The sequence below is a fragment of the Rhopalosiphum maidis genome, chromosome 3 (assembly GCF_003676215.2).
Source record: "Rhopalosiphum maidis isolate BTI-1 chromosome 3, ASM367621v3, whole genome shotgun sequence".
Lineage (NCBI taxonomy): Eukaryota > Metazoa > Arthropoda > Insecta > Hemiptera > Aphididae > Rhopalosiphum > Rhopalosiphum maidis.
Window position 1 is genome coordinate 56,220,807 of NC_040879.1, and position 23,444 is coordinate 56,244,250.

A 23,444-nucleotide genomic window follows, 5' to 3' on the forward strand; every position below is an offset into this window, starting at 1 on the left:
TATATATATACGCGATATGCGTGTGTGCGTGTGTGCGTGTGTGCGGGTGAGAGTGTGTGAGTGCGCGCGCGAGTTTCGTATACACGTACATATAATGTGTATATATATATATATATATTTACGACGCGCACGACGACGGTGGCGGTGGCGGTGGCGGCGGCGGCGTTGGTGGTGGTAGTGGCGGCGGTGCCGGCGGCTGCTGCTCATTACCGCCACACGTTTCGCGGACGCCGGTCGACCGTTCTCGTCGTCGTCGTCGCACCTCACACCACGTTCACACGCGCTCCGCACAACACTTCTCACGCCGTCGCGCGCTTTATTTTATCGTCGCGTCGTTTTATCTGTCGGTCGCCCCGACGGTTTTCATACGGATTATTAATATTAAATATTTTAATTATTATCGTTGACGTCTCCCCTGTGGAATATAAAACTTTATAAATTTTTTTTTTTTTTTTGAAATTTTCGTTCTCCCGCGATATTTTAGTGCGTCTTTTTGACCGTCACCGCTGTGTCATTTTTATTAACAATTTTACAAACGTTTTGACATTTTTTTTTTTTTGTATTTTGAATTAATTTTATTTTTACCTTTTTTGTGTTTACTCGTTTCGCGTTTACGGAACTAAGTCTTCGCCAATCATCAACGTCGAGGTGTTGTCCGCTGACATGGTGCCAGATACAACAACCGTTTGATCAACCACGAGTCCTCTGCGAATACACACCAGGTATGTCGAATTTAATTTAAAATTATATAATAGTAATATTATTATTAGTATAAATATAATAAATATATACATAAATATTAGTCTTATATCACATATCTTCATACTGTTTATTGTATTAGTTAAGAATTGTCTTGTGTTAAAATAAAGAAATTAAAAAAATAATTATTATTAACATCAATGGCCTGTGTTGGCGGGTAACACGGCGACGGTGGAGACGATCGTTTTTGAAAAAGCGCGCCAACTATAGACAGATCTCTCCGCGCGCCGTAACGGGCGGCAGGCGCCGTCTGTTTCGTCCTGCCAAACGAATACGCTTTTATTTTTATTATTATCGAGATTATTGTTATTATTATTATTATTATTGCTTTACTCTGTTTGGGTTTGCGCATAATATTATTATTATTATGATTACGATTATTTCTCTAGCACCGGAAGACAGTCGTAAACGTCGCGCGTCGTATACTGCCATTACTAATTCTACTACTACTACTACTACTCTACTAATAATAATAATAATAATAAAAATAGAAATACGTATATTGTATATAGAAATTTGTTATTATTTTTATTTTCGTACGCCGCACGCGGACACATACGAGCGCGCGAGACCGTCTATCAAAACCATCTGTTCGACCGCGTCGCGACGTCGGTGTCGTTCGATTGACATGCACGGGAGAGGAGAAGACGTATTATTATTATTATTATTATTATAAATTGTTATTGTTGTATCGTCGTGGCCGACGACGACGATTTAATAATTTTTTACGCCGAACGGATTAGCAGCGGTGACGGCGACGTGGTGCGAGTACGAAATAATAATATAATCGGCTCGACGAGAGATCGTATAACACACACGCGCTGGCTGCGGCGTATTATTATTATTATTATTATTACTATATACGCGAATACAAGCGTGTGCGTGTGTGTACTTACATTATATATATATACGTGTATAAGCGGTGTCCCCACGCGTCGCCGCCGTCCTTTCTTTCCGCGCGCACGCAATCTCGTAATTACCGACGTCGTCGTAGTCGTTAATTTATATATATATATATATGAAAAAGAAAACGCGTTCTAAAAATACGCGACTCGTCGCCGGCGCAGCCGCCGTGTGGTCTGTCGACCGTGAAAAATTGCGCGGCAAAATCATCACTATATGTATATCGCAAACGCGCGGGTACGTTACGTCGTTATGTGTATGTGTATGTGTATATATGTAATACCACGTTTACGGCCTCTGGTCATAGACTTTTGCCGGATTTATATTACACAGTTGTTGTTTTTTTCTATCCCCTTTTCGACGGGTTTTCGTTCTTGCCGCCTCGGGAGTGCCCCATCATACGTATATATCTAATATTATTGTATGGTCCGTTTTCTAAGCGGTTTCCGCGCGAAAAACCAATAACTCTCTCTACGCCCCCCCCCGCCCCTTCTAAGCTTACTCTGTTCGTCTCGGTCATCCGCTCGTTTCTCTCTCCACACACACACACACACATATATATATGTGCGTGTGTGTGGGGGGAGGTCGTGATACACGGTTCCGTTTTCGCCGAAAAATAACACTTCCTCGCCCTCGCCGGTCATTGTTTGTCGCGTTTTAAGAGTATATTTTTGTTTTTAAAGTTTCGAGACTCGTCGATTTTATCCGATTGAAAGTCTACGTCACGAAAACGCGGCGTGGCTAACACTATTCGCCTCCTCCCGAAGACCGTACGTGCAAAAACGTTGTTCGGGCGCGTTTGCAGCGAATCTGTCTTCTCTATACGTTTTATATTTTTCTCCGTTGTAATTCCGTTCTGTGTATTTTTTTTCCGTTTCCTCTGTGTTGGGACACACACACACACACACACACACACTCCGTCGTTAAAATACCAAACGCGCGATAATGACGGTCGGCGAGAGATAATCGCCAGTCGCGTCGTCCGCCCGTGGTTTTACGTATCCCAATATAAAAATTCGAACGTAATAACGCCCGGACGATGTGAATACGTATAAAATGTCATATCCCGTGCGCGTGGTATGTGTGTTTGCGCGTGTGTGATGTATAAAATGGAATAACGTGATAACGGTAATGACAATGATAATAATAATAATAATAATATTGTTACAATAATAACGACAATCGTGACATTTGTAGCGGCGGAAAACGTGACAAACAGGGTTATTAACTCTTTTTTTTTTTTATCGCTTCCCTAACCGATTTGTCGATTCGAGACGACCGTGTGTATAAAAACCGTTTTTTTTTTGAAGTGAAAACGAAATGCATCGCATCGCATTATCATGTACACTGTGTGCGTGGCCGCAGTCGTCATACATTATAATATTATGTTTTAGTGTTTTTTTATTGTGTTATTATTAGTATATAAGTGTATACGAACGATAAACAACAATCGCTTGATATTAATATTATTGCAATATATGTTTAATAAAACGGTCGTCTTTTACGATCCGGCCGTTTTCCCGGTGGAGCCCGACGTATGCCTACGTACTATTTATTTGAACGCTGGCTCCACGTCATATTATCATTGTTAATTATGTTTCTGGACGGTGTCATTTTATTGTCAAGTGGCCCACCTTTATTTCAGTGAAAAGCAATAATTATTACTATTATTTTTTATGCGGCGCGACGGCCGAGAACAAACCGTCTACTACGTAATAGCGTTAATGATATTTTAATAGCACACGTCGATGAAATATAGAGACGTCGTCTCTCGGCCGCGAATACGACGGCGTAGATGACGGGTTTGTTTTGTGCGTGCACCTTCTCCATAACACGTATTCCGTTACGACCGGCGGCGCGCCGTCACTATTATCATTATTGTTATTTAACGATTTAACAATATATTCGTATACAAGAACATTTCAAAAACAGTCACTCCAGATTACTTAACCGATTTAACGACGAGCACACCTACGTATGCTTGCCCGTCCCTCACCGCCACCTGTCACCCCGGTAAGGTTTCGCGCTAACGTACTTTTCCGGTATTTTCTTTGTGCCAAAACACCCGATTGCGGGAAAACGAAAACGCACGCACGTAAGAATTTCAAACAAAAATTTACCGTCGAAAACAACATCGACAATAACAACAACGACAGTCCCCGTCCCAGAATCGGAAATAGGCGACGCCAACGAAACTTTACGTCTGATCGAAGCGTTGGTGTACACTGAAGACATTGGCCGGGTGAATTTGGGATTATTGTGTTATCCGTCGCTTATTATTATTATTATTATTATTATTATTACTCGGTTAGCGTCGAGAGTACTATACGCACAATGATCGCGGTGGTGCAGGCCCGTTAACGTAAACGACGTTTAAATTGTTTAACCACTTAATTTCATTCATCCCTCCGCTCAGAACTGCTCACCCGACCGTCACCCACACCTTCATTCCGCCCACCGCGCGTCTCGTGGTAATATCGTTCGGGTGACAGCTTTTTCAAACCGTTTAATAACGACGACGACGACGACCATCATCGTCATCATCGTCATCATCATCATCATCATCATCATCATCATCATAATGATGATAAGCATCATCATCGTCGTCGTCGTCGTCGTCGTTCTCCTCGTTACGGACGACGAAGACGTGTCGTATATATAATATTATACGCGTTACGTGTCCACGGTTTTTCTTTTTTTTTAATCGGTTTTATATAACGTTGTTGGCGATGCGTCCGAAGCGTCGGTGACGGCGGCGAGTGAAATAAAATCGTATTTCGCCGACGTGAATATTTTTTTACCGCATATTCTTATGTAATATTGCGAATACGATATAAAACTTTCTACAGTCTCTTTTGCGTCATGTGGGCTTTTTTTCGAAATTCTCGAAATGCAAAAAAAAAAAAAATGCAAAAACCGTAATTATTGTTCTGTGACATCACTGGTGCGCACGCGCGTTTGTTATTGCTATGGGTCGGCGGCGGCGTCCATGGATAGCAGCGGGGTTAAACCGAAACTCGTTTCGAAGGGCACTCCACGCGCGTCGTAAAACCCGTACACGCACACATGCACGCGTACCGCGGCGGCGGCGGTGAATCTTCTCCCTCGCCTACGCCGTCGCCGGGTCGTTATATTTCTACCCGTCCGCCGCCACGTCACACACACGTTATATACCTGTCCTCCTTCGTTGCCGGCCGGTTACACCCCACACACCCGCTCGCGTTACCCTCCACCGCCGCCGCATCCTATATCCTCTTATCCGTAGGGGATAACTCGCACCACACACCCCCTCATACCCTACACACCATCCACGGTCATTTCGCACGGCGCGCGTCCCCTACAAACATCACGCCCGCTCTCAAGCCCATCCGCTGTGTCCGCTTACCACCCGGGTTTCTCGGGTCCTTTTTTTTTTCTCTGACCCCCGCGTTTCTGGGACGGCCGCCCCGGTGAGGGGTGGAACACGGTGTGGCGCGATATTTATTTTTCCCTTATATTATTACTATGTTTATGTATATATGTGTACACATTCGGTGAACAAATAACACTATACGGTCGTGCGTCGATTTTTGTTTTTCGTTTTCCAGACCATATACGTAGCCGTCGTACCCGAGGAGTACGAGCAGCGAAAGGAGTAGCGGCCTGTTTAACGCCGAACAAATCGTCTATTGTTTTTGTAGTAGAAAAACGCAATAAACGCGTCATGGAGGTGGGTCTGAAGAAAGACTCGCCAATCACTTACAGCAACGGAAAGCGCTTGTTCACCATCGACCAGAAGGTGGACGCGCTGGTCCGCATAAAGATGACTGGCTGCTCGAAGGCCGAAGTGGCCAGGAGCTTGCACGTGGCCGAGTCCACGTTCCGCGGCTGGTTTAAGAACAAGGACATTGTCATGAAAGCGGAGGCAAAGTATAACGAGATGAAGTCCAAGTCTTCGTCTGCGTCGTCGGACGGCTACAAGTCGGACGAAAATTCCAGAAAATCGTTCTCTGTGGACGGTTCGGACAACAACTCGTCGACGTACACGGATGAGCGCGAGGGCAGCCTGTCCCGGTTCAGCAGCCCGGACCCGTGCGTGACCAATCCGATTCGCCGCAGTCCCGAGAGACATCATCATCACAAGCTTAAGCTCAAGAAACAACAGCAGAACACGTTGAGCTTGTGCAACAACAACAACATCGTCGGCGGCGGTGGCTTGCTGGGCGGTGGTTTGTTGGGTGGCGGTCTCAACGCCGGCCTCAACGCCAGCCTGAACGCCGGTCTCAACGCCAGCCTCAACGCCGGGCTCAACGCAAGTCTCAGCGCCGGGTTCAACGCAAGCCTCAGCGCGAGTCTCAACGCGAGTCTCAACGCGAGTCTCAACGCCGGTCTCGGCGCGCCTGGACTAAACGGTGGCCACGTTCCTACAGGCCTGAACGGTGGTCTCACCCTCTCTCAGCAAACGCAACAGCTCCAGCAGCAATTGACGCAGTTCACCAACCAAAACATGCTACACCACAATATGCCGCCACTTGGCAGCCTCAAGGGCAGCAACGCCGCAGCCGCAGCAGCAGTTGCCGCCGCCGCCGCAGCAGCCGCGGCCGCGGCTGCCGCCGATCGCGCGAATCTCCGCCTCAGCCCAGCCGAACTCCAATCCAAGATCAATAACTACTTTGGTCCGGGCCCGATGATGGTGAGTCACCTATGTAATAATGTTACTTATACGATACATACAACACAAGGATAATATAATCCATTACTTATAATAAATCAGTGCCTATAATAATATAATATAATACATAATATCACAATGTCCACAATGTAATCTGTTGTATTGTGTGCGTGTGTGTGTGACACGTGTATAATTGTATACGGTCTGTGATCGTCCTCGTCTCGGTTCCGGCGGGTCGGTGTGTACAGGTCCTTTGACTCTGCGGGTCCCCCTGCTCGCCCCGCGTCGGCGGCGGTGGTGGTCGGTCACACACACACGACGCATCATAATATTATACACGTACACGGCCGTCTTCCTTTGAGTGTGCGGTATATTATATTATATTATTATAACGTGCAATAATATATTATACGATTTTTTTTTCGGAAATTTTTACAACCGACGCACACATCGTCGTTGTCGTCGGTTTCACGAGATTTATACGTAGCTTATATATATATATATTAACAACCCTCCACGCGCGGCTAGAGAGAAAAAAACCTTTTTACTTTTCCGTATAATAATACTCGTACGCGCCTTTTTTCTACCCCGTACCCCCCGCACGCCGTGTGCACGTTATATATATATTGTTGTCGTGTACATGCGATCGCGTTCACACACACACACACACACATATATATATATATTATATACGCTTTGACGCCGTCGTTGCCGCCGTGCCATATGTATACAATATATATATATATATATACGCGTTTAGGTTATTACGGCGGCTTGTGCGAGGGACACACACACACACACACACACGTGTAAACACTCGCGAACGCACCGCACACGACGACGACGGTCAACGTTATTATTACTCGCGCGCCTCTCTCGCGCACAGCGCACAAACACACGTGCACACACACACATATATATATATACCATTTCGAAGTTTTCCTCCATTTTTTTTTTCTCTCTATCCGCCGGCCTTTATTTCGTTTTACAACCAACGGCAGGAAAAAAGAGAGAAAGAAGCGAAACGTTATATTATGTGCACTGTGCTCGACCGGCGCGCACGTTAGACCGTATTATCTCGAAACCATTATTTTATATATATATATATATATATGTACGCACACGCACACACCCATGAGCACACGTGTGCAGTAACGACGACGATGGCCGTAATAATGTATATAATATTATTGTACACATGGCAGTCTCGGGGCCGCGCGTAATAATTATTATCGCGAGGTTTTTGTTTTAACAGACGATCGCCGTGCGCCGCATACCTATGCGTGCGCGCGCCGCGTGTCGCGTTCGCCGCGCGCAAAACAAATATTTATCGCTCGCTGAAAAACGCCCCCCCCCCCCCCGAGTGTCTCGTTAGAACGATGATATTATGAATAATATTATTATTATTATTATTATTATAATTGCGTGTACACCGTGCGGTGTGACACACGCACAAGCGCCGACACATACGTTTCGCTATTGACGTATTGTCGTTGTAGTCATCGCACACGATATAATATTATAGTAATAACATAATGCGTATTTGTTTCTGTTGCAGGCGACTTCGCTACCAGGTTCAGTCAACAACTATCTCTCTCCAAATTTTTCCACGGAAAATTCCTACAACAAGTCGAGGTAATTTCGCTCAGCGCGTTTTTTGTGTACATCTCGCGGCGCGCCGTGCATGGAATGGGTAACGGGCGAGATGAAAAAAAAATAGCGAATACAGTACATAATAATACGGCGAAAAAAGAAACGGAAAAAACGAATACGGACCACGACGAACCGCGCGACTCTCGTGCGATAATTGCGTGACGTCGCGTCCTCGCCGGCGACGAGTTCGCGGCGGCGGTGGCGGCCGTCTCGTCGCGCCGCATCGTTTCGGAACCGGCGCGGAGGTGCAGCGGCGGCCGCGGCGGGCGGGAAGAGGAGTGCCCGGAGGGGCACTGCGTCGCCGTCGCGGTCGTCGTGCCGATCCGCGGCGCATAATATAATAATAATAATAATAATAATAATAAAATCCAATGACCGACCGACCGACCGACCGCCGCAGCCGCCGCCGCCGCCGACACACGAGAGATCGGCGGTGGAGATTTTCGTTTTCGGGTCGATCGATCTATTGTGTGTAAAATAATATTATTATTTTATATATCGCGTACACCGGTGTATTATATTATTGTTATCGTAATTATATACGTATCTCTGAGGTGTATGCAGCAGCCGCCGCCGCCGCCGCCGTTTTTATTATTATTGTTATTTGACGCGGTCCGATAAAACCGAGTCGCGCACTCGGTATATAACACTACACATATTGAGTAGACGGCGGCGGCGACAACGGGTTACGGCGATCGGGTTTTATTATTTTTTTTTTTCGCCATTGGATTTCTTTTCTTTGTCGAGACTCGACGACGACGACGACGACGCGACGGTATCGTTATCGTAAATTTTTTTTTTTTTTGCGGACCGCGAGGTCAGGCGTCGTCGTCGTCGGCAGACCGAGTGGGGGACGCGCGCGAAACACAATAATAATAATAATATAGGTAAACCTAATACGATAATATATTAAATTACGTTATTACCGCCTACTTTAATCGCCCGATAACGAGGACGACGACGGGGCGACGACGTGCTCTTGCGCTGTCCGCGCGTACTCGTCGTTGAGCGTACGCGATCACCGCGATAAAACGATATCGATAATAATAACGTGTGGGTATAACACGCGCGGGGAAAAAAATTATGGAAAATTTGCTGAGAACGCGATTTTACGATCGACACGTTTTTGCACGCTTAAAATAACGCACAGTCGCGTGGCGATTAGGACTTCGGCGTATAGCTGCCGTAAAACATGATAGTATTTTTTTTTTGTTGCCGTTGTATCGCCGAACGGCGATTTTAACGACGCCGTTCACGTTTTTTTTTTTTTCTATGTTACAGCAGTTTCATCAACACCATGGTGACGGCCACGCTGATGGAGCCGCAGGCATTGGACTTGTCCACGCACTCCAGGAATAAGTGTAAGGATCTCAAACCGTCATTAACCACAACCGCGGTCACAAACACCACCACCACTACACAAACGAGCCCGAAAATACTGAGGCACAATTCTTACAGAAACCTGTACAAGCCGTATAATAGCAGGTGCACCGACGACATCGTACATACTAGACAAGGCGAGAGACTTTCCTCAGTCCCCGAGAAATCCTCTCTAGACAATATAGCATAACGATCTAACCAACGAAAACACCTAACGATATATGTGTACAGTGACAAAACCCTACGACCAGTACGACCCACACACACACACACACACTCGGTAGCCGACGGCGACGTGTTTTATACGGTTTTACGACGCCGATATTCCGATAAATCACATTCCCAACAGCGGCGGCAAATAGCGACGTTTTTCGCCCATGATATATACACGTCCATTATATATATATATTTGTGTGGCGTGCCTATTTTTTTTTTTTAGGGCTTACGTTTTGTCGCTTTTTTTCACCCCCACGATCGATTATATATATATATATATAGGTGCCGTGTACCGCACATACCGCACGCACATCGATCATCGTATACATTAAAAGACTCTCTCTTGAACGGCATTTGATATACGCGCGCGCGAAAAAAAATGTTTTCATACTCTTCCGCAGTATATATATACACATCCCGCGTTTGCGTGCAGTATTATTATCGCAATTTCTATTCCCCGCCCGATTCCGATCAGCCACCGCAATGTTTACCGACCGTCTATTATTATTAATATCGGTCTATAAAAGGCCGGGCCCGTGCGTGCCGCTCGTCGAACATACGTGATTTCGTCGACTTTTTCCCATCTCCGCGACACACTTTATAATAATAATAATAACAATATATAATATTACTATACCTCGTCGCCGTCGAGTAAACACACTTCGCACACAAACGCGCCGATCGCGTCATCAGCGGTGGAGTGCCGTCGTGGGGTTTTAAAGAGGGAAAAAAGTTTTTTTTCTCGGTTTCGACGACCTTTTTTTCCGCACGTTTTTCGCCTTTAAAATAAATAAAAAAAAAAAAAAAAAAAAAAAGGCCCAATCGTTTTTCGCGGTATCGCGATTATCGTTATTTAATTCGATAATATTTCAAAAAAAAAGCGTTCTGCGAAAACCGTCAAACGCAATTCGTCGAAAAATAATAACGCTCCCGTCTCGCCTAATAATAACAATAACAATAATAATAATAATAATGACGATGATGGTGATGATGATGATAATGATACCCGATGTCTCTTCCCCGCTGCCCACACGGTGCAGTCGGGTGATGATGTGTAGTGGTCGTCGCTCGCGTTCTCGGCGTTTACCGCGGTTCTTTTAATGGACTCGCTTATTTTTCACCCCAGTTTTATTACTCTATAAATTTTAGGGATCGTGTGTGTGTGTGTGTGTGTGTGTGTGCGGACGGGGCGCGGCGTCGTTTGTCCTTTGGCGGTGTACGGCACACGTCGCGCAAAGACGCCGCGGCCCGCAGAAAGGGACGTGTCCGGGGCGGGCTTGCGAGCGTGGTAGTTTTTATAGCTGTGTATCAGTAAATTTCCGTAACAATTATTATTATAGCCGTGCAAACAGAAAAGAAAAATAATAAATAAATAAAAGCCGCTCGAGTTGGTGTGTTAATCTTCTCTTTTACCGATGCCGCTGCTCGTGTCTTTTTACCATTATTATTTCGTCCGGTTTTCTGTCTTTTCTTATATATATATATATATATATATATAATATTATATAAATTTACAATAACAACAGTAATAATGTCGTTGTTGTTTTTGTCGGAGAACGGCAAGATATATCCTAACATCGCGCCCGTGTTGGCGACAATAACACAATAACAATATCGTAATATAATATAACGAGCTCCAAACTCTAACCTGTGGGCGGTGTGCGTGTGTTTTGTGTGGTGGTTTAATACTTAATACCGAAGGAACGGCTCGAAATGCTCGAATTCTTGGCACGAATAACTGTACGCGCGGTTCTATGACAAACGGTCTCTTTTTGAGTGGTTGCAGATTTCATATATATATATATTATTAATTATTTCGCCAATTTATAAATTTCGAAAAAAAAGAAAAGGAAAACGCTTATTCTTTGTTCTCGATTTTAGGGATAGAAAAAAATTAAAGGAAAGGCGTATTAGAGTTTTAGAATTATCGCTTGGACGTGCACGTAGTCCGATAAGTAATAATAATAATAATTTCAAACAAAATACAAAAACCCATTAATTTTGATTTCCGTTGGATGCGTGACTTACCTACCCTGTGGAGTATCTATCGAAGATTCAATCCCAGCCCATTGTAGTTTTTTTCATAATATAAAGTTTATAATGTAACGATAATAGCAAGAACACATTCAGCCCCCCCCCCCGTGACTTCAACACACACTTAACATCTTAACATAACGGTTACAAGCTTCTTACTCATACCTTTGACTCGTACTGGCCCATATACTATAGTAATACAATATAATACACATATTTATATAATGTGTGACAATATATAAATGTAGTATATTGTATTACATACAATACGCATAATAAATCGAGATTTGAAAAAATAAAAAAAAATGTATTGAAAATGATGAATAATGTTTTTTTATTTTTATTTTTAGGCATTAACCCCAGGAACCCATTGTGGCCATTGTAAACCAAAAAGAAAAAACCTAAAAAATACTTGTCGCCCACATATTTTCCGAAGAACTACAGAAGATCAAACAGCAAAAGGACGACAAGTCAACCTATCCGTTTCCCTAGAATCAATCTCCTAAGTTTTTTTTTAAAATGATCAAACACTACATTATACTGCAATTATTCACTAATTTCCGAACAAGTTCATTCTCATATATATGTATATATATTTGAACGCATATATATATTTTATGTATTAACGTCGTAATGTTTATGAATGTGTAGATTTTTTTTTTTTAAACATTTAAGACAGTGTCAGTTTTGTGTTTATACATATTTATGTGTATGTACCTAATTGTAAGGAATAATTTTAATATTTAACCGTGTACGTCTATATTTGATACGTTCGTATTATAATAATACAATTAAGTATTCAAGAGTAAATCATTTTTAACATATTCTATAGACATTCAATACGAACCATACAAATATAGACATTTATTTATTATTATAATAATCTTTTTTTTTTTTATCAAATTCTTTCAAAGCTATAGACTATATAAATTATTACCATATTGTTATTGTTGTTGTTTGTATTCCTTTTCGTTTTTAACTAAAATTGCAGGTATTGTGCAGTTTATGATTATTACTGTAGACGCATTGTCTTAACCGAACAACTCATCAATATGATTTAATTTTCACTATTTATAATAATAAAAACGTATTACATAGTTAAAATACGAAGTCTATGTGTATAGATATATACTGCTTGAATCCTAAGTTTAGCATTATTGCAATATGTAACTGTATTTATTATATTTGTTTGTAAGTACAGTGTGACTAGTTCGCGGGTATGCCGACATGGGATCGAGAGCCACCCGTGTACGAAAGCTAATGTGTTATTATTTTTTAAATTTGATATTTATGAGAGCGAAACTCGTTTGCGGGTCGCAGGGTAGACCACTGGCAAGACGTACATTATTGTTTTGAATACTATTTATAGAGTGTGCACACCATAAAGTGTAGTTTGTTTTTGTATGACTATTAAAGTCTTACAATTTTTGAAAATCTCTGTATACTTTCCATCAACCAATGACGCGCGTTGACGTTTTTCAGCTAATGTATTTTTCGCCACAATGTTTTCAATCTTCAACGTTTAACCAAAAAGTTTCCATTACATCTCACGATCTCTTGAAATGTTTATATTATTATACATAATTTTCCCGGTTCACAAAATTATTTGATATATTATTTATGCAATTTGTTTGTATACAGACGGATTTTCAGTAAAACTTTCTTATACCTGTCGGAATACTGTACAATCAGCGAAAAGAAAACTTGTCGGTGCAAAAGTAATTCGTACTCGACAGTGGCGCCGGATATAGACAAAGGCATGAATGTACTTAATCACTGCAATATCAATTGCATTTTTTTTTTCCTAAAACCATCAAAAGTATATTCTGTAAGAAATTCAATAACGTTATACCTACCCACCTATCACGCTTTTAGCAGATACACAAACGTGTTTCGGCGCCGCTGCTGGTTCTCGCTCTTGGTCGGAAGTTAAGATTTAGATGTTAAGGATTATTTGATCAGTCACAGTGATGACATGAACATATATTATATTATTATATTGTATATTATGATTTTTTTTTCTGCTGAAAACCCGCAATAGTATATTCTGTAGGAATTTTAATAACGTTACCTACTCACCTATCACGCTTAAAGTACATACATATGTTTCGGTGCCAACACTGGTTCTCGCTCTTGATTGGAAGTCAAGATTTAGATATTAAGGATTATTTGATTAGTCACAGTTGTGACGTGAACATATTTTATATTATGATCCATGAGTGATTTGATGGCGAATGGGATATGATTACCTACCTAACAAATATAATATGATTTCAAAAGTCTGTATATACATGTTACTATTGTACACACTCTCACCGCATGTACATAGTATGTATGACACATTGCGGTTGACTGAAAATCGCTAAGATCGTCAACATTAATTTTATATTGTCTTTGATTTCTTATTTTTTGAATAGCCTCTGTTTAATAAAATATTATAGCCCGACAATTATAAGAATTGTCCTTTTATTTCTCAATATATGTTTATAGGTCTTTTAGCTAAACAAAAATTACACAGGCGTACCAGTGTGACTATATTATCAATATGTCTGTGTCTGATTAGCTAAATTATCTACTTTTAATATAATCTTAAGCATTTGTATTTTTATTTATATTTACCTACTGTTAAAACCATTAAGGCTAGTATTACCATAATTCACTCATGTTTATGTACAATATACATTATTATTTAATATTATTATTGTATTATGTATAATGTATACCTATAAATATATATATTTATTTATTTATTATTTTTTTTCTCTGTAAATATGATATATTAATAATTGTTAATAAAATAAACTTTTTGTTAGTTTATACACCGGATTGCTGTTAATTAATCCTAACCCGGTATAACGGTCACGGTAGTGCATTAACACCCGTCCATCAAATAAGGTTTCACAATATATACTCGATGCACTACAAAACTTTTTATTAGGGCATCGAAATCTCTCTGTTTTCGTTGTACAGTACAATGTTATGTATACTCATAAAAAATATAAAAACTATACATACATATATATATAAATTATTTACATAAATATGTATTGACAAGATACTATACCTACGGTTATATTATATATACATATTGTATAATATAATATTATGATGTAACAAAGTCAAAATCATCCAGACTTTATTGATATTTTGAGACCAGTAAACACCCAATAAAGCTTCCCTTCATCTGCAGCCATGTCCCCGACCGACCAGTGCAGTATTCGCGACAACGCTGTCGTTGCGTTAATACTTATTATGTATACATACACACACACACACACACACACACACTTATATATACCTACGCGTTTAACATTATTATAATATTATGCATATTGTATACATAATATACGACACGTTTAAATTATTCAAATACCTGAAATGCCTAATGGTGTTTGGTTCTTGTCGTCGACGAATAGCGCTGGAACACCGAGCGCACTTAATAAAATAATAATAAATAATAATATGATATTATATTATAAACTTAATATTATAATAATAATGATATCAGCCATACGGCTCGCAGTTTATCGGACAGACACGCCCGACTATGTGTAACGTGCATAATATTATAAACGTACGTGTAATGTGCGTGTATATAGTGCGCATTGTCGATAAACACATAGGTAATAATAACATATTTATAAATTACTTTTCATGGAGAAATTTTTTAAACATTATAGACCATATCGTACGGTTCGAATCCAGAAAGGGCGAATTTTCAGTTAAAACGACCTATAATAACGTGGGACTTTTGTATACGAATTTCATTAAAAATTTAATGTTTTTGTTTTATATGCCACTTGTTATACATAACACTCGATATATGTATTATCCTATCTCGAATTTAAATTAACAACAATAGAACTAGGTATTTTTATATATTAAAAATCCTGTATTTTTTCGCGCACTAATATTTTTATTAAAAAAAAATATATATCGTCATTATTTATACCCATAACCCATAGATTACGTTTAGAATGCTATAGGTGTATGTACATTTCTTTTACCTATATGGTGACAGAAGCGTTTTTATAAAATTATAAATTTACACCTAACTTATATGACATAAACATCAAATATTTAAAAAAAAGTAGAAGTTATTATTTGTACGATTATCAATATTTTATATATCAAAATATTTAGAATCGACAATGATCTATAATTTTTAATATGTTTAGTTAATAATGAAAAAAAAAATGTTGGAAGCATTTTTATACGTAATCGTTTTTGTACAATTAATTTTCTTCTAAAGTAGATTAGGTTACCTAAATAGATTGTTACACGAATGCTATAACTATAAGTACTAACGATATAATAATATATAATAACACATATTAGTTTATTAAATAACACAAAAACTTTAACGCTGTATCGTATTTAGATAATATAATTAATGTATCAGTTAAGATCATGTTTTTTATACATATATATGCGTTTCGGAACAATACAAGTTCTAAACTTAACATCTACAATGAAGCATCAGGCCCGCGTGCTAGGGAGGGTAATGCATTTCCTTTATTTGGATCTACGTATAATTAACAGCTATATTAGTTTTATCGAATTAAAAGGAAGTTTACTTTCTGATCATGTATAATCGAAAAATTGTAGTTAATAAACACTTTTTATATACTTAAAAAATCAATAAAAATCAAATATATTTTTAAAACATTGAATCCTTCCACGAAGAAATCCTGCACAATCTGTAAAGCCCATAAGCATTTTGACGCTTTTCTACGATACGGTTTAAATTTTTTCTCTTTCCAACGCTTTAGATTCTGAATAGAGGATGAATGTATTGGTTTTATATTTGAAATGATTTATATTTTTTTTCTCTATGTCATAGAAGTTTTTGGGTCTTAAATATGCTATGATTTAATTTATCGTGGTTGATTTCTAGTAGTTCTAGTTAATAATTGGTACTTTAGGAGATAAAAGGTAAAAAATTCTCAATATTTTTCAAAATAACCGAAAAAACAAAAATTGTTTATGTACAAAAATTTTTTATTGTTTAACTTAAAAACGAATTATTATCAAATGTTTATTTCAGAATTTCCTATTCTATTTATAGAATAACTTTTATAATTGTTAATAAACTTTTTTCAAAAATTCGTGAATTATTTTTTAGTTAGAAATCAATTTAAATTTTTTCTTTTATATCAAGGGTATAATAATTAAAAAAAATTTACCGAAAAGTTACATACATTTTTTATGGCAGTTTGAATTTCAAATATTAACGATATATTGTTGTATTATTGTATAATAACTATTTTTCTTGTATCAATTTTTGATATTTTGTTTTAATTCAGTAACGAATAACCGTAGATCCTTGACATTTTTACCAAATGTTTTTATTGCCATTTTCTATAAAAGATAAAATATTTAAAAATTTTTTTTATTTTTTTTTTATATAAATGTCGATAAGATTTTGAATGTTTTTGAGTTATTTATTGGCATTCATTTTTCAAATGCTTATTATTTTTTATAATTTTATTTATAAATTTATTTAACGATTTATCAAATCGCTATTATGAATAATTAATAAGCTATACTTATATACTTTATTTTAAATTATTTTGATTATGAATGTGAATGCTTATTTTTAATGATTTATTGACATTTATCATGAGCGTCTGGAAACGTGCTTTATATAAAGCAATGCTAAAGAGTACAGGGGGAATAAATAAGTAAACAATAATAATAATTAGGGCTCGGAAGTTAATGACCTTAAAAAAATTAAAAAATGACCTAAAAAGTGTAAATATGACAAAAAAATGTCAAAAAATGTCCTTCAAAATTACAAAAATTTGTTTTAAATTAATAAAAATACATTTTTTTAATTTTACTCTATTTTACTATAAAATTCTATATACATTTATCAAAGCTTACAAATTACTCAAAATATGACACAAAAGTGAACTAATGTGAAATCAGTAAAAATGACTAAAAATTAATCAACGCCGAAAAATGAAAAAAAAAGCAAAATAAAAATTAGTTATTCAGATTTACTAGCACGTGAAAAACATTTGTGGCCAGGAGAGCATCGTCTAAATTTTTAGACTCTAAAAAGTTCCAAAATTAACATCCGAACCCTAATAATATTTTGATTTATAGTCATAGTTAATATTATTATTTATTTAATATTTAAGTTAATTTATATTTGTAATTACTTTGATTTAGTTTCAAAAAAAAATAATCGAAATAAAATCACGGGATAAAATAATTTTCAAAACTCATTTCATATTTTTTATAATTATAATAATGTATAATATATATTTAAACTAAAAACATTAGAATACTAAATTAATATTCAATGTATAAGTAGTAATAAAACTCAAAAAAATTCTACAGTTTTTGAAAATGGTTTAAGTAAAGTATATATTATAAAACCTGAAATCCGTTAAAACTAATTTTCATAACCACCTTTCATCAAAACTGATTTTGACTAATTAAAATTTCGATTAACTCTAACCCTTAACACTTAACTTGTGGCATGGATTAGTTTTAATTTACATTTTTTAGTTAGAACTAGTTGTGTCTAAAATGTAATGGTAAAAACTAAAATTAATTTTTATATTGTTAATTAAGACTAGTTTTAACTAAAGAAAATTAGAAATAAGTATATATTAAGATGTAATATGTATTCATTTTTGAAAAATTATTCGGTAAAATAGATGATGATAGTGAATATAATTTCAATAAAGTTTGCCTAGAACTCTAACATTAATTCTAGTTTTGTATAGATCATCCTTGGTTTTTATCAATTACTAATCTAATTAGATTGGGAAGACACGTTTTGCTTGTGGTCGCGTCTGAAATGAAAAATTCTTCTTTATTTTCAGATACGTTATTAAAAATAAAAATAAATTTAGTTTTTTTTTTTTAATAATTATAACAATAAATTATATTAATTTTTTTAGTAATAATAATTTAATACAAATGTTGGAATTTATTGTTGGATCTAACTTGTAGTTTTGCAATTTATTTTAGACAACTAGTCTAGTAGAACTTACTAGAAATTGTAACTATCATTAATTTTATTGAACAAACTTTATCAAATATTATTGATTAAAAATCATCATATATACCAAGAACCAACACAATGTTTTATATGATGTTATAGTAAGTTTGTATTAGATAAAAATATCTAATACTAAATAATATTATACACATAAAATAAAAACAAAATAATAATTTTTAAGAATATTTTTACGAAAATTTTAAAATGGCCTATAAACAATTATGTAAGTCATAACTTCTCAGAACTGTTTTAAAATGTAAAGTTTTAATGTTATCTTTGAATTGAAATAAAAAAAACTGTTGCTGAGGAAACTATCTTTTTATTTGTAAATGTATTAGACGGCGTAATGCATAGGCAAAATAGGTACATTATATCATAAAATAATATAATTGAAAAATCTTGGTAAATACTCTGCCATATAATGGATTTCGAGCATACTTAATAATAAAATATTTAAATTGTTTGTAAAAAAAATTTCTACAAGGAAAAAAAAACAGTTGCAACTTTAAGCTTTAAATTCTGAGCAGAGCAATGAATGTATTGATTTTACAATGATGTTATCATACTTGGATTTATCTACTTATTAAGTAATTACCTATTACATTTTTTTCTTTTTTTCTTTGAAAACACTTTTTCTGATAGGAAAAATGCTCTGTTCATCAACTTCAATAGATGCTTCTGGATATATTTGATCTAGTAATTAGATTCTAGTTAGTATTTTTGGGTGGTAAAATAGAAAATTATCTGGTTCTTTTTTTTTTTTTTAATAATAGTGTAAAAAACAAATTGAATATGAACACTTGTTATAATTATTAAAATATCTGTTTATTTATTGTTTGATATAATATTATAATGGCGCCATACTAGTAAATAAAAAACAGAAATATATGAAATATGTTTACAAATACAATACATTATACAAACAAATACAGAACAGCAATTGTATTATCAGTTTTTGTCAATACTGATTACTGATGTTCATACATGGATTATTTTGTAGTTCATTATGGAATTATGTTTACTTTACGTTTTCATATGATACAGTTTTTAAAATGTTTTAGATTTTGTATAGCTATGGTTAGATATTTAAAACTATTGACTTATTTTAATGAACAGTGCTCAGATTTTATTGTAGTATAAAGTACTGATATACGCACGATATAGTATGAACAAAATAGCTTTAAATATTAAAATAAGGTTAAAAATAGGTTAGCACTCAATACTTTATTGAGTCTATTATATAAGTACAGTAGCTAGGTGTTAATAGTTTGTCATCATTGAATAACTCAGTATGTATCAATACATACTACATTTTCATAAATAAATCATTATTATTCATTACATATGAAAAAAAAGATTTTGAACGAAGACGGTATAGAGTAATTACCCATATGTCAGAATATATTACTATAAGTATATAAATATTTCAATATTATGATATATTTATATTGGTATTATAGTAACTTAATTTATTTTTCTATTAACAATAAATATGGTAAGTTTTTTTGTAACGATTTTAACTCGGATTTTAGTGATTGAAATTACCTGAAATTTTAAAATTAAACGATTTTGTATTTTAATTAATGATAACCTAATATTATTTTTCTAGTTTGGTTTTCGTAAAAAAAATATTGAACCAATCAAACATCAAACTATCTTCATTTAGGTATATTATACCGTCTTCCAGCATAGTATTAAGCACTTATGAACAATTTTGAATGTTTAAGAACTACACATAAACTTGGAAAAATAAATTTTAATTTGCAATATTATGCGAAAAAAAAGCTGCAGTTAATACTGACAGGTGTCATGTTACGTGCATATACGGTATACCATACTGCAAAAGTGTAGATAGCTGAATATTTATGGTGAAAGCATACACACAAATACTTTAAAATTAACTATTCTATGATATTTAACTGTCGACTCTCTCGAGTTTCGGGAATTAAGATATTATATTTATTAAAACTATGTATACAAATTTAAATATAATTGTAAATATCAAATGGAGCGTGAAAATCATAAAAGTTATTACTCTTCCGTAATATGGTAGGACTGTTTTTATAATTTTTTTAAATTATGAGCACATATGACCAAGAACAGCAAATTATCACCTTGATGTTATTTTTCTCTTTTCAAACATCGTGATTCACCTGGAAATATATCGTAACTTACTCAATTGTTATTTAATAACTACAAATTACAATGCATTATTCAATAATAATCACTATCTATCTATTTAAAATTATATTTTTAATAATATTGTTTAATTACTTTACTTAAATTTTAAAATTAATTATTTCTATTAATTAATATAGTATGTACCTCGTTAATGTTTTTATATCCTATAAACACGATACTATTCAGGGCCAGATTTGATAGAGGATTTTAAGGGCACTTTCATCGGGCAGCAGATGTTTGAGGGGCATCCTGATGCCAGAATACTATGAAAATATTTAAAACATTTTGACCCTCGGTTTAGGATATTTATATAAAAATATATCATCTTCAAAAATAAATATTGATTTGTAATTATATAATTTGGGGTTCAAAATTAATACGTCAAGATTTTAATAGTAAATAATATATTAAATAATGTAACTTAAATACTTAATTTTTCGGTCTTATTTTTGGGTTTTAATACGCGCGTGGTGCGTGTGATATCACTCTGTCAATGAAGACGGAACATTTTTAATTAATTTTTACTCCTAAGCGGTTTTTACCACTTTTCGTATAATTATTATTATATCAAATATTGATTTAAATTTTTTTTTCCTTAACCACTTAGATATTAGGTATATCAAACTTTTTTACTTTTATATTAGAGACCTCAAAAAAAAGAAGATTTGCTCCGGGGCATCTAAAAGTCTAAATCCGGCCCTGATACTAATTGTTTGATGTTTATTTTTAGAGGTTATTAAAAGGTTTTTAAAATTCAAAATTAGTTAATTTATTTAGAGTACATAATTATAAAGTATTTAGTGTATATTAGTGTAAACTGTACATTATAATTTATAAGTATATTAACTATCATAGAACAACATGCAATATCTACTGTTATATGATACCTATCAGTATAGTTTTTATAATATATAATATAATTAATATATTCCGTTTCTAGAAATTATAAGTACATTTATATATATAATATATATGTTACAGGAAATGTGTTGAATCCGGTACTATATAGAAATCCTAGCTATTCTGTATATTACCTAACTTCAAGCAGGAAAAATTATTATATTAGTGTTATCTATACACGGTTACATTTTCGAAATATTCTGGCTATTTTTGAGCTATTATAGACAATTGAAATTTTCGATTTTTCTAAGTGTTTTTTTTGAAATGCCGATAAAAAAATGTCGGGAAACCAAAAATAATTGAAAATGTAATAAAAGGTTTCTTGTAAGTTATTCTTATTGTAGTACAAATGCAAATGCACATGCAAGACAAAATGCCAATCTAAAAAATAATATATTATGTAGTTTGAAATTTCATGCATCAATATATGCTGCAATAAATAAATAAAAATAAATAATAAACATATTTTGATTTAACACATTACCTAACATAATATTGATGTTCTATAGAAATCCTAGGAAATGTAAAGCTTTCCTAGCCATAATATAAAAAAACATTTAAATTTAATACAGTTCAAGAAATTCTATAGAATGCCTAGGAAATTTATAGAAATGTCTATATTCAATACTTTGCCGGTAACATATACATATTTATATTAACTGTATTAAGTAACATACATATAATGTATATTATATAGCAGTGACGTAGCCAGGATTTTTTTCGGTGGGAGGGTTTAATTTTTGATGACTAATTATGACAACAAATGAAGTTTGCACTGTATTTCTGACAATATAATTCATATACAATTATACATATTACCTAACCTAAAGTTCATTTTTTTAGCTATTCTCCGTATTCGGGCTAATAGGTTATCATGGCATCACGCATATAAAATTATATTTTCAAATAAATTAATACAATTATTGCCGTCTGACATTTCAGGGGGGGGGGACTTAAGCCCAGTGTTAATGTATTATGCGAGTTAATAAAAATAGCATTGTTGTGTACTTGTTTATGAATAAGTATAGTATGATATGGTTTACCCTCCACACAATGTTACAAACAACCCAGACCTTAAAAACTGAATATTTAGATTTTGAAATAAATACAAGATAATACAGAAAATTATTGTTATTTTATATGTACAATTAATTTAATTTTGTTTCTGCACCTCTTTATAGGAAATTTGTTACTTATACATTTTCAATTTTCATATTTTATTAAAAAAAAAAATATGTCCAACAAAGATTTATCTAGATAAATTAGTTTAGATAATACATTTATTCATAACAATTATCCTTCAAATAGCAAATCTTGTTCATTATATTATAAATACCTAATATGAGGTAATAATTACCTATAATTAGGTAATATTCTAAATAATGGTCTACATTCTATACATCTTCCGAACAGCGTTTTTTTTGTTATTTATTTTATGAAATAGTTTGTATACTATAATGTCTATAGTTAACTATTTAAAATTTAAATTCTCGTTTGTAGTGTAATTTTATTCGCAATCACTGGGATTCGGATTTGAAGGCAAAAGCCTTTTTTTAAATAATGATAATAATAATAGAAAAATAATTTTTACATAAAAATATGTGTCATTTTTACTTATAAAATTAATTTTTGATTTATAAATACCTTTTTTTGTGTTTAATTTTCAATTGATTTGATAGTTTGTACACGATATGCGTCTTAACAGAACAAATCGATGGTTCTTATTATCTACGATATTTATCGACATCG

The 23,444-nt window shown here is 35.0% G+C and overlaps 1 protein-coding gene across 3 annotated transcripts; it reads left to right on the forward strand.

Annotated features, from left to right (window-relative positions):
- Positions 1-221: 221 nt before the first annotated feature.
- LOC113556353 (Y' element ATP-dependent helicase YJL225C-like) lies at positions 222-14,287 on the forward strand. 3 transcript variants are annotated; one of them, XM_026961232.2, is made up of 5 exons: positions 222-722; positions 5,250-6,334; positions 7,872-7,948; positions 9,248-9,483; positions 11,947-14,287. In XM_026961232.2, exons 2-5 carry the CDS (start codon positions 5,366-5,368, stop codon positions 11,979-11,981), a joined length of 1,317 nt encoding a protein of 438 aa, XP_026817033.1. In that variant the 5' UTR covers positions 222-722; positions 5,250-5,365; the 3' UTR covers positions 11,982-14,287. The 3 variants fall into 3 exon arrangements, with proteins under 3 accessions (XP_026817033.1, XP_026817035.1, XP_026817034.1); XM_026961234.2 differs by having other exon boundaries at positions 9,248-9,327; XM_026961233.2 differs by having other exon boundaries at positions 9,248-9,451; positions 11,947-11,989.
- Positions 14,288-23,444: the final 9,157 nt, after the last annotated feature.